The sequence below is a fragment of the Vipera ursinii genome (assembly GCF_947247035.1).
Source record: "Vipera ursinii genome assembly, chromosome: 1".
Classification (NCBI taxonomy): Eukaryota; Metazoa; Chordata; class Lepidosauria; order Squamata; family Viperidae; genus Vipera; species Vipera ursinii.
In genome coordinates, this window is record NC_139512.1 from 186399416 (window position 1) to 186412472 (window position 13057).

General features: G+C 39.3%; 1 protein-coding gene across 1 annotated transcript in view; it reads right to left on the minus strand.

The window, feature by feature from the left end:
* Positions 1-13057, minus strand: part of TRPM8 (transient receptor potential cation channel subfamily M member 8) — a gene marked incomplete at both ends in the record, with an annotated part of 349124 nt that overhangs the window by 78204 nt on the left and 257863 nt on the right. The window contains 4 exons of the mRNA XM_083349746.1: positions 5573-5718; positions 8470-8599; positions 9272-9367; positions 9529-9819. Of these exons, the coding sequence (XP_083205872.1) occupies positions 5573-5718; positions 8470-8599; positions 9272-9367; positions 9529-9819 (663 nt within the window). The remainder of the gene's footprint in view (positions 1-5572; positions 5719-8469; positions 8600-9271; positions 9368-9528; positions 9820-13057) is intronic.

Genomic DNA, 13057 nt, shown 5'->3' on the forward strand with positions numbered 1-13057 from the left:
GTCTTCTGTCAGCGTGGGCTGGGCGGTTTCTGGTCTGGTCACCAGGGGAGGAGTCGTCACCCGACGAGTGTCATCGGCCGCCTGATAAGCAGTTCGGGACCGCTCCGTGGTCTTCCTAGCGGGCAAGGCCCGTGTCGAGGTCGCAGGGGGAACCATTCGGGCCGGCGGAAGCGGGCATTCAGCCGCCCGATGACCCGGCTGGTCACACCGGAAACACCTAATACCAGGCCGTGGTGGCTGTACAGAGGGGACTTTAGCCACCGACAAGCCAGGCTGCTCCTCCAGCTTCGCTCTTTCGGCCGGCCGCCGGGCTCCGGTCACCCCCTCAGGCCTTCCTTGAGTATCCTGTAATCCAATGTCCAGCTCAACAGCCACCTGGAACCAGTCCTGCAGACGGGCCGGCACCCCCCTTACCATGCAAGCTCGCCGCAAGGCACTGTCAAGCCCAGCCTTGAAGTGATGCACTAGAAGGCGTTTTGGCCAGGACCGTAGCCTCCCAGCCACCTTCCGGAACTCCCCAACATAATGCACCGCCGGTCTTCCTTGCTGGCGCAGATCCAACACCTCGGCCTCGGCGCGGAGCACCCGCGAGATATCCTCAAAACGGGCCCGTAGAGACTCCAGGAAGAGACCAATGTCCCCGAGCTCACGGGCATGGTCACCGTATAGGTCGGCCGCCCAGGCCGCGGCTTCTCCTTGTAGACACACCATCACGGCCACTACCATCGCCCACTGGGACGTGTAGGCCGGCCCGTATTGGTCCATATGGTTAATCACCTGGCCCAAGAACATTGCCAGCGGTCTGGATGACCATCATAGACTGCGGTCAGGGGCGGTGGACCCCATGCCAGCCCTGGACCCCAAGGACCCAGCAGCATCCCCTGGACTGGAACCTCCCCATCCGGTCATAACGGCTGTTGTCTTGGTCTTCCAGCCAAGCCATCCCAGGGAGCCGTGCCGCTTGGTACTGCCGTTGCGGGAGCCGGGACCCCTGGACCCCTGTGGACCTCAGGGTTGACGGACCGGGCCCTGGAACCTCGGGCTGTCCATACAGAAGCGGGGCGGGCTAGACCGCCGTGTGGGGGCACCTGGGAGGGACCACTGCCCCTGGTCTGACTCATCTGGAACAGACCAGAACCCAGGCTCCCGACCCCTCACTTCCCCGAACCGCTCTCTGAGCACCTCCATGGTATGACTGCCCGGGGCGGTGGAGTAGCTCCATTCTTCACCACTGTCCTCCGTGAAACACCGCTCCCTCCACTCTGTAGACGCACCTTTGGGCCGGGTCGTCTGGCCTTGACCGGGCCCTTTGTGTTCCCCAGCGGAGTGTGTCCACTGATCGCCGCTGCGGCCCCACACTCCAGCCTCCTGAGGCCCCAGACCAGGGCCGTTGAGAGGGGGAGGCCTTTCCTTCCGCCGCACCGAGGGCAATGCCTCCTCCCCCACCTCCACAGACTCCAGGAGCCCAGCCGTAGCTCCAGCTTCCTCCTGCTCCTCAGCCAGCGGTGCAGGATCCTCCGTACCTTCTGCCATAGCAAACTCCCAGGGAGTGCTCTCCACCAAAAGTAAAGCAACGCTGACTTACTTTCAGCCCCCCGTCCGACGAGCCACCAAAAAGAATGAATCCGGAACGGGAGCTGGTTCTCCTGAGCCACGTTTATTATCCTCACAAACAGTTGCTCGAAGACAGACGAAGTCAGCGTTGATTCCCCAGCACAATCAACGCTGTTAAATAGCCGGCAAAGCCGACACCCACCACCACACCCTTAATTGCTTCAGCACGCCCTCACCCTACTTAACTACCGCCTCCCTTGGTTCCCACCCTTTGGTACCCGACCCACCACCATTGCAGCCGGTAAGCCACCCCCCAGCCCAAACCACCCTCCTTTCCCCCAGAGCTCCGCATATTTTCGTCTCCCCCCTCAGGTCCCCAGACCGCCGTGAGTTGTGTCCTGAGCCCCTCCCTGACCCGCCGGTAGTCTCCGCCACCTCCTGAGCCACCCTGGCGCCCGTCCTTGTTCTGCCGCTCGGGCGCTGGGCAACCACCGGCTGCTCCACCGTATGGCCGCTCCCCGGCCTTCTGGTCGGCCCCGGAGGCTGCTGGGCTGCGTTGGCATCCGCGCCCTTCCCTGGCTTGTTCCTGGGGCCCGGAGAGACGCCCTGTGGCCTCTCCAGGTGCCAGGCGGGTGGCCGCTAAGTCGACTCGGCAGCCGCACTCCTCCCCGGCTCGTTGGCTGCTTCCGGGAGCCAGCGGGTTGGTCCGCGGCCTCCCCAGCTGACGGGCGGGTCGCCGCTGCGCTGTCTCCTTGGCTATTCTTCTTCCTGGTTTGTCGGGACGGCGTGGGCGCTGGCGGCCGTTTCCGGAACCCGGTAGCTCGTCGGAGAGGCGAGGACGCTGGCGGAAGTCCCTGGAGGCCGGTAGGTCGCTCCGTGGCCTCCCCGGGCATTGGGCGGGCGGTTGCTGGGGTGTCGCGATGGCTGTGCACTGTCCCGGCCTTCTGAGAGACCGCGGGCGCCGGCGGTAGATTTCGGGGCCCAGCGGGTCGCTCCGCGGCCCCACTGAATGTCGGGCGTGCCGGGCCCGACAGTATTGAGCTCTGGGAAGTCAGGGAGGGGGGAGGGGGAGGGGAGGGAGATGTTGGGGAGGGTTGGGGAGAGGGGAGGGGGTTGGGAGGGGTTTTGTCTTTTTAAAAAAATGTATTGTAAAAGTTTTCAATAAAAAAAGATCCTGAGCTCCTGTTACTTGCCCCAGCTCCTGCCACCCTAGCAGTTCGAAAGCATGCAAATGCAAGTAGATAAATAGTTACCACTTCAGTGGGAAGGTACAGCATTCCATGCACCTCAGAGTATAATCATTCTGGGCACATGACCACAGAAGTGACTTCAGACAAGACTGGTTCCCTTGCTAAGAAACAGAGATGAATACTACTCCTAGAGTTGGACACGACTGAACAGGGAAACCTTTACCTTTACAGTATGTTATTCAGATTTTTCTTGAAAATAAAGTATTTTTATTATTTTATTTATTTATTAGATTTTTAATCCCACCCTTATTACTTTATAAATAATTCAAGGTGGCAAACATACATATAATTCTTTCCTCCTCCTATTTTCCTTATAACAGCCCTGCGAAGTGGGTTGAGTAAGTGAATCACCCAGCAAGCTTTCATGCTTAAGGTGGGACTAGAAGTCACAATCTCCTGGTTTCTACTGTGGTGCCTTAGCAAGTAGACCAAACCAGCTGACTATCTGTCTATCTCTAAGTCTGTCTGTCTCTAGGTCTGTCTGTCTCTAGGTCTGTCTGTCTCTAGGTCTCTCTCTCTCTCTCTCTCTCTCTCTCTCTCTCTCTCTCTCTCTCTCTCTCTCTCTCTCTCTCTCTCTCTCTCTCTCTCTCTCTCTCTCTCTCTCTCTCTCTCTCTCTCTCTCTCATAATTGATACAGATAAGTAACAAATTATATAAGGTCTAATAAAAGACCAAGAATTAAATTCAAGTATTTACAGGATTCAGAAGAACAAAGTAGTCTAGCTTTGAACTTCAGTTTCAGCTCTTTAAAATGAATTTCAGAATAAATTATGTCTAACAAAGAGAAAGACTAGGGTGACATAATAGCAGTCTTCCAGTACTTATGGGGCTCTCACAAAAAAGAGGGAGTCTACTTATTTTCCAAAGCATCAGAAATAATGAATGAAAGATCATTAAAGACCTTCAACCTAGAACTAAGGAGAAATTTCCTGAGTGAGAACAATTAATCAGTGGAATGGCTTGCCTCCAAAAATTGTGGGTGTTCCATCACTGATGTTTTCAAGAAAAGATTGGACAACCATTTGTCCAGAATGGTATACAGTATGGTCCCCTACTCGAGCAGGGTGTTGGATTAGAAGACCTCCAAGATCCCTTCCAACCTTGTTATTCTATGTTCTACTTATGATTCCATCATTTCTATGGGAGGGAGAGGTATTCTGGAGAGACTGCACAGATTTATTTGGATTTATGTACACAAAGTAAACTGTTAAGAGACTATGCAATATTAAGTAATTTACTGAAATTTAGGATAAACATGAGAAAAGAGTAAATCCAGGTTTCTCCCATCTTGCTTATTACTGAATATCTATTTTTATGAAGACCCTAAAAATATGTTCTTAGATTCGATACTAGACAATAGGGAAAAATAATTTAAAAAAGTATTTAAATGAATTTAGATAACCACCCATAATCTGATTGTGGTTGAATAGCATAGGATTAAAACCAATTGTGCTATTCATGTGTTAATAAATTACTTAAATGAGGGAATGGAAAATATAACCCTCAAATTTATATATAAGGTAGGAAAAATAAAAAATAAAAAATCCAATCAAATATTTGATAGGAGAGACCATACATATAGTAGTGCATGCAGAAAGTTCTGAGTTATCTTAGAGGATCACAACTATGAGTCAATTGGTGTGATGTAGCTGCAAAATTAGCTAATGGAATCCAACAATGCATCTTGACCCTGAACACACAAGGCATTCTTCCTTTTTATTCTGTAATTTTCAAACAGCATCTAATAATATTGCGCCCAGACTGAGCAATGCATTTTAGGAAGGATATTGACAAATTGAATGAGACCAGAAGACAGCAACCAAAATGATAAGAGGCCCGAGAAGAAAAGTTATTAGCTAAAGACATTGAATATACCGTATTCAACTAGGAGGAAAGAAGAGTGCAGGGAAACATGATAGCTATTTTCTTGCAATTGAATATTTCATGAAGTATATGTTTTCAGCGTTATTCCAGAAGATAAAATAAGAAATAGTGGATTCAAATTGCAAGCAAGTACATTTAGCTAGATATTGGGAAGAATTTCCTGATTGTAATGGAATGGGCAGGAGGTGGTAGACTCTCTAGTAATATTTATACAGAAGCACATAGGACATGATTAATGAACGGGACACTAGATTGGACCCGATAATCTCTAAGGTCCCTTCCAATGTTTATATTCTATAACTCTAAAATGAAAGTTTTAAAAATACTTTCCAAATAATTATGGACATATTTTATTAGATGTAAAGCTTCTTTTATTGAATAATTTTAATTCAATAATGAGATATTAATGCTGCACATTTTCTGCAGATGAAGTAAACCATTTGAAAAAGCTGATTTTGTGATAGCAAGTAGAAGTTGGAAGATACAATGTGTTCTTCACTTAGCCTGTTTCCTGATTATTATTTTCCTGTTCCAAATCTCAGACATGTGGCTTTTTCAAATACATGGCTTCTCTGCATTTAAATTTGGGAAGAAAGGAATGACAAATTTCTGAATTCCTAATTAATTCTAACAGAAATCATTTTTCTCCATAACGAAAGAGCTATTTCACATACAAATATTTTCCATGAATGAAATTAATATTGACAACATGAGCAAGGTATATGATATTTACTATACAATCCTATATTTAATATGTACATAATTAAATCTCACTCATTTCAACAGTCCTAACTGCAAGATTAATGGATATAGGATTGCAGTATATTCTTTTCAGCAAATAAAATCTGTAAATAGGTTATATATTCTTATCTCTGCTATTTTACCTGGACTCCTGGCTGAGCAATGAATTGTTGATCCTTAGCTTCTACAGCAAGTTCTAGACAACTGTTCCCACCCCATGCTTCACAGGAATAAATAAGTAGCTGTTCTGCCAGATCTTCATCACTGCTGTAACATTCTGTGAACAATTCTAGAACAATTAAAATTCAGAGTAGTTAAGCTATTCTTGGTTTTTAATTTCTGCCTGTTAAATTCTATATGGTAAATTTTCATGGCTTCGAAAACCAGTTATCAACCCCTATCCCAAGGCTTCAGTGATGTGGAGAGCTGACACTTTGCAGTCATGGCCACTGGTTTATAATCATGCCCTGATCTTGGAGAAAAGACCAAAACTCAATTCTAGAACAACAGTTTTGCCAGAGAAAGTTCCAAGTTCAGTTTCTTAACACCCAAATAAGAACACAGCTTGAGATTTGCTGCCATCATAGCAGATTGAGACAAATATTGTTAAATCTCTGGGGATTGTTTTCCATGCCCTAGGAAGCTGTAAATTACCTTACCCTAAATGTAAAAAAACAGTTATCTCTACAATCTTGCTATTTTTCCAAAAGACCTCAGCATATATTTGCAGTGATTAAAGTTTTCTCAGATAAGATCCAAGCCCATCTCCTTTTTGGAGTTCAGCTGGACCTTCAGGAGAAAGGTCATTCCTTTCTCTTGAAAGAGTTCAGTACAGGTTTTTGAGATCTATTTTTTTTTTGAAGTATCTTGCTATGTTCAGAAGAAGGCAGTTCATTGTGAAGCTGGCCTACTCAAAATAGAAACTTGTGCCTGGATTTTCATTTTTTTTCTATTGGCTTAAGCTCACCCTTTTTTCAGCCAGTTTTCAGTCTTCCTGATTCCAGACAATACATGCCAAACTGCAGTTTGATGGCTTTTCAGAGCCAGCCATCACCCTGATGGGCTATGATCATGCACTAGCTAAGGGGTCCCCAACCTCTGCTCTGTGGACTGGCCATGGCATGCCAGCAATGGGGCTGCACAAACAAGCAAAGTCCCATCTGCAGGATGCAGGCAGCACACACAACCCCCCCCCCAGTCTACAGAAAAACCTCTCTCCATCTAACCGGTCCCTGGTGCCCAAAAGGTTGAGAACCTCTGCACTAGCTGATCTTAAATAACAGGGCATTGATTTAGAGCTTCAAGCAGACTTATCTGTTCTACCTAGAAACTTCTTTTTGAATCACTCTGCACACTTTCTCCAACCAGCCAGATAGTTTACCAGGGGTGTCAAACTGCCAAGCTGCGAGCCGGACACATCATTGGGAAACTACACCCACCCCATTGCTGGCAATGGCGAAAAAGCTCTGATATGTTGTGCGACATCATGTGACATCGCAAGTTTGACATGTCTGATTTAGTCACATAACATTTCTGAAATTTAAAAGGGCTTTATCTCTGGCTATAATTCATGTCCTCCCAATAACCACTCACTGAAGGGAGATACTTAAATATCTCTTTTGTACACATTATCACTAATATTACTGGTAGATAGATCCCATTCCCTTTAAATGACTATACTCTTACAACATGTTTACCTCTGACTCAAAATGCTGAGAACAAAGAATGAAACTTTGCCAAGTCTCTAGCATGACAAATGTCTCCTTGCATTTCACACAAAAGTGGAAATGGGAAAAATAGAAAAAGAAGACTGGCCCTTTGCAGTCTCACCCAGCTTAGAAAAACAGAGAGAAACTAATAAAATTCTTCTCAATTTCATTCAACTACATGTCAGTTCCTTATGCCTATCACATTGGCATTTAGTTTACTTTTATTTTTATAAACACACAAAGACAAATGAATTTGCATAAATATAATGTAATCAATATCAAACTTTAACAATATAACTTATTTGTTTCCTATAGCATAAATATATCTTAATAGATATTAATTTTTGTTATGAGAAGGGCATAACTTTTCTGCCAGTTTTAAATCTGAATTATTCTTAAGTCTATGTCAGTCATAAGTCTAATAATAAGTGTTAAGTCACTTTATGGTTTAACATAAACCACATTATAGTTTAACACAATATATTCAATCATGGCTATCAGCAATAAATATACTTTGTTTTTATTCATATTTACATTATTTAAACTAGGCACTTAAAATTTGTTTTTCAACTCCAATTCCCAGGAATTTCACTCAGCAGATTTACTAAAAATTCAGCAATATATAAAGAGATATAAATTCCTTTTTCATAAATAACTATGAATAATCAATATGGTTTGGCATTATTGTGTTAGAGTAGAAATATAGATAAAATGATATATCTACAGAATGTTCTAATTTGTATGTTATACTAAACCAGAGTGTAGCTGCTTACTTTTGTCTTAGCATGTTATGGGAGCCTAACCACTATGATGTGTAAACCCAGATTTGTGACTTAGCATGATATTGCTATTGAACTAACATTTTAATAAGATACTATTTTATTTAACAAATCATGGATCACCAAAATATGTAAGTGTAAACTCAGCTTTATTAATCTGAATCTTAAAGTTAATTTAAATCTATTGTAAACTCTAATACATCTGAAAAGAAGCTAATATAGCCAACAATGTAATAAATATGTCTCATAATTGAGACTGTCAAGTCAACATAAGAATCTCTGATACAACAAACCCAGCCACATGTTCCTACATCTATACAATGCGCCAAGAGTCCCATTCAAGCTAGTATTCCACTTGAATTCTCCTATTTTTAGTCCTGAGAATTATGTATGAAAAAGTGATATACTTTAGCACATATGGTGTATTTAGCATGTCTTACTATGATGAGCTATTCTTCAGTCTTTCCTTTGATTCTAGGTTTTCTTCCCTTACTGCAAACTGTATGTATTTAATCTCTTAATTTATAGCTGACCTTCTTATATTGAACTTACCCACAGCTCTTGTTTCATATTCATTTGCCAATTCTTCCGATTCTCCAGCAGCGTTAATATCATTCTTTACTTTAGCCAAGCTTTTCAGAAGCTTGCTGGCCCCTAATGCTGCCAAGGTACAGCCTCTTGTCTGCAAAGAGAATTGTTAAATCATCTCTTATGACATTCTAATATTGAAATGACACATTACCAAACAGCAATGTAGTTGCATAGTATAGAAGGGTTCCATTCTCTGGAACCATATTTGAAAACTCTGACTTGCACAATAAAATGATTAAAAGTGATGAGCAATTTGTCCTGTGCAATTTCCCAGCAACCTACTGACCATGAGCCTCTTGAAATAGAACATTTCAGTAAACAAATCCATGGAATAGGACACTTTTCTGCAATTATATTACTAAAGTGGTTTAGAATTCAATTAAACCAACATTTCAAATATATCTGCATTTTTGTTTTACCTTCAATATAGCTCCAGCTCCATATTATTCTAAATGTCAATCTAAATTTATATTTCATATTACCACATTCATGTAAACAATATATAAAAGGAAATAATAATAATAACTCATTTAGGAGAAAGGGCCCACAACTATCACAAATTATAGTATCTATAAATCTTAAGCAGAAAAGAGACATCTCTATTGCTCTACGCATACATAATAATCCAACCTAGATATGTATATGCAGAAGTAATTCCTATTGACTTTAATATTTCTATGTATGGAAATCTACCCTAGGGAAATAGTTTTTGTCTCAAAACATTATGAATCTAATTGTTGTTAGTGATGCCAGTGTGAAATACCTGCTCCCAAATTACAGTGGATAGTTCCTTTTTGTTTTGAAGGATAGCCCAAATAAAGAGAGCTTGCAAGGGGTGCCTCGTAATAAGAGATCCATCCTGAAAGGACATAATTACAACAAAAATTCCAACATTAACAGTCTTAATGCCTGTTTTGTTGTACATAGAAAAATCTACTTAGAAATGTTCCATTGAGTTCTATTGATTTAAATTGATACATATGGTATATAATTTGACTTTAAAAGCTATACTTGACATACCAGCAGCTGTATCTCTATGTCATCGTTGCCATTTTTGTCTTCTTTTTTTATGCCTTTTCTGAAATCCTCTACCATCTTCCACACAAAAGTAAGAAGAGCATCACTGTAGGAGTTCTTAGCAATTTGTAGGTTTTTAAAAACCATATTGCTGAAATTGTTTGTATAGAGCTCTGTTAAAACTTCATGAGTGAGGAACTTCCTTAGATTCAGCCCATTTTCAAGAAAGAGACGAACAAATTTTGGTCTATCCTTTATCAGGGCTATAAACATGACATCCTGAAGATCAGCAGACTGGAAACAAACAAAATATTTACAAATCATGTGGTGGGGAGGGAAACACATTTGGGAACAGCAACTTTGAATAATTTGCACAAATAATGAGCTGTCATAAGTTGACTAGTTCCTGTGGATAAGCCCTGAGCCGGGCCAAAACAGGAATGAAAGAGTTAATTAGCAAGGTCCATTCAAAAAAGCCTTGACAAATACTTAAACATATATATATATATATATATATATATATATATATATATATATATATATATATATATATATATATATATATATATATATATATATATATATATATATTATTCAAATTGCTAATAAAGAATTTGGGAGGCTGAGATGATCATTTCGAACTTCTTATGTTCTCATCAGTATATATATATGAATAACTCATTTTTCTATCCATTGATAAAATTATCACATGTTCTAAAATACACTGTTTTTCTTTCTCTTTTATCTTTAAAATCAATCTATCCATTTCAGCATATTCTAAAATTTTCTTAATTAGTTTTTCTGTTGGTAAATTTTAATTTTTCCAATATTGGGCAAATACAATTCTTGCTGCAGTTAGTACATGTAAAATTAAATATATACAGTCTTTCTCATAATTTGCTCCTATTATTCCTAACAAAAATAATTCTGGCTTAAAATCTATTTGTTTTTTAGTCATTTTCTCCAACGATAAGTGTATTTTTGACCAAAATCTTTTAGCTTTGGGGCATGTCCACCAGATAAGTACTTGGTTTTTGTTTGCATTTCCAACACTTGTTTGAAGTATTTTTAAACATTTTCGCTAATCTCACTGGTGTTAAATGCCATTTGTAAAACATTTTATATAAGTTTTCTTTACATGCCACTGCTTTCATTTTTGTTCCTCCTCCATCTTTAAGCTTAACAAATATTTATAGATTTTCTTAATCAGTTTTTCATCTGTTTTTAGCCATATCTGGTCAAATTATGTCTGTTCTTTATAAAATCCCATTATTTTAGCATCTTTTTCATATCTTGTTTGAATTTGCAAATATGATCACCATGATAAATCAATACTTTGTTCTTGTAAATCTTGTCTTTCAATTTCCCTTCATTATCCAAAATATCTTTATAGGTTACAACTTTGTCATAATTAATTAAATTTGGATAAGCAAATGCTTCCATTGTTGAAAGCCATCCAGGTATCTCAATATAAATTTTCGCTTTTATTTTTTCCCATTCTAAAAGAAGTGCATTTCTTATAAAGTGGTTTTGAAAGTATCTATGAATTTTATTCTTCCCATACCACAGAAAGGCATGCCAACAAAGTTGTAGCTTATGCCCCTCTAGGTATGATAGTCTTTTATCTCTGAGCATTATCCACACTTTAAGCCATGTTAAATGTCCAGTCCAGCAGTCCAAATCCTCCACATTTTTCATTTCTTGTAACATTTTCAGTCTGATTCTACCTTTTTTTCCTTGCCAAATAAATTTCAGTATTGTTGTATTTAATTCATCAAAAAAAGCTTTTCCCAGTCTTACCGGTATCATTTGGAATAAAAAGAGTATTTTTGGTAAGATATTCATTTTCACTGTTGCTATTCTCCCCAGCATTGAAAGATGTAAACTTTTCCACTTTTCCAAATCCAGTTTTATTTGTTTTAGCAATCTTACATAATTGTCTTCTTTTATTGTTGCACATCTTGCTGTTAAATAAATTCCCAAATATTTAACTTTTGTAACTATTTGAAGATTTGTTTTTTTGCTAGTTGGTTTTTTTGTTTTTATGTTAGATTTTTAGTTAGCACTTTAATATTTTCTCTATTTATTTTCAACCCTGCCATTTCTCCAAATTTTTCTATTTTCTACATAACTTTAGTGCTTGTTTCAAGCGGATCTTCCAATATAAAAACCAAATTATCTGCAAATGCTTGTGATTTATATTTATCTTTTATCTCCAATCCTTTAATTTCTATATCTTGTCTGATGTTTCTATTCAATACTTTTAGTATAAATAATAATGGAGATAGTGGACATCCCTGTCTTGTGCATTTTTTAATGTCAAAGTGTTCTGTAAAATCTCCACTTCACAATTATTTTGGCTTTTTGTTTATAAAAAATTGTTTTGATTACATTTATAAAGTTTTCTCCAACATCCATTTCCTCTAGATGCTGAAACATAAATTGCCAGTTTACGTTGTTGAAAGCTTTCTGTGCATCAAGAAATATTTCTGTGCATCAAGAAAGCTTTCTGTGCATCAAGAAAGCTTTCTGTGCATCAAGAAAGCTTTCTGTGCATCAAGAAATTCATTCCCTGAATGAATTTCATAGAACTCTAGAACATCTAGAACCATTCTTAAATTATTTTTTATCTGTCTTAGGTAGAAAGCCATTTTGGTCTGTATGTATAAATTCAGTCAAAAATGTCTTTAGTCTTTCTGCTATTATTGAGGCAAAAATTTTGTAATCTACATTTAATAATGATATTGGTCTATAATTTTTTATTTGCGTTAGATCAGAGTCTTCTTTGGGTATTAGGGTAATATTGCCTTCAGTCTGTGTATTTGGTATTTTAGACTCCAAAAGTATTTCATTGCATGGTTCTTTCAATATTGGACTTAGTATATCTTGTAGTGATTTATAAAGTTCTGCAGGTAATCCATCTGGACACAGAGTCTTATCAATTTTTTTGCATTTTATAGCCTCTGTAATCTCCATCACTGATATTTTTCCATTTAATGTTTTGAATATTCTCTGGAATTTTTGATGTCTGTTTTTTAAAATATTGCTGTGTTTTTTCTTTTGAGATTTCCTCTGCATTGTAAGGTAACTTGTAATAGTGTTTGATATTTTTTTAAAAAATTTAAATTAAATTTAATTAATTTATTTTTAATGTAATTTTTTAAATTACATTTTGAAACTAATTCACCTTTTGAGTCTTACAATGTTTATCAGTTTTTTCTCTTTTCTTTTTTCAATCTATGTTCTATCTTCTATGGCATTTTCAAAGAAAATGTTCTGTTTAGCCCTTTTAATCTGTTGAGCCATTATTTCCATCTCAGCTAGGTTTAATGTATGATTTATTATCTCCATTTGCTTCTTAAGTATTTTCTTTGTGGGTCTATTTGTAGTTCTGATTCTAATTTTCTGAATTCTTCCTTCAACTTTAACTGTTGTTGTTGCACTTTTTTAGCTTTATATCACTTGCACACATATTGAACTTGGATCGGTCACCAGGACCACATATCAAAGTTTTCATATAGATGTTCAGAAA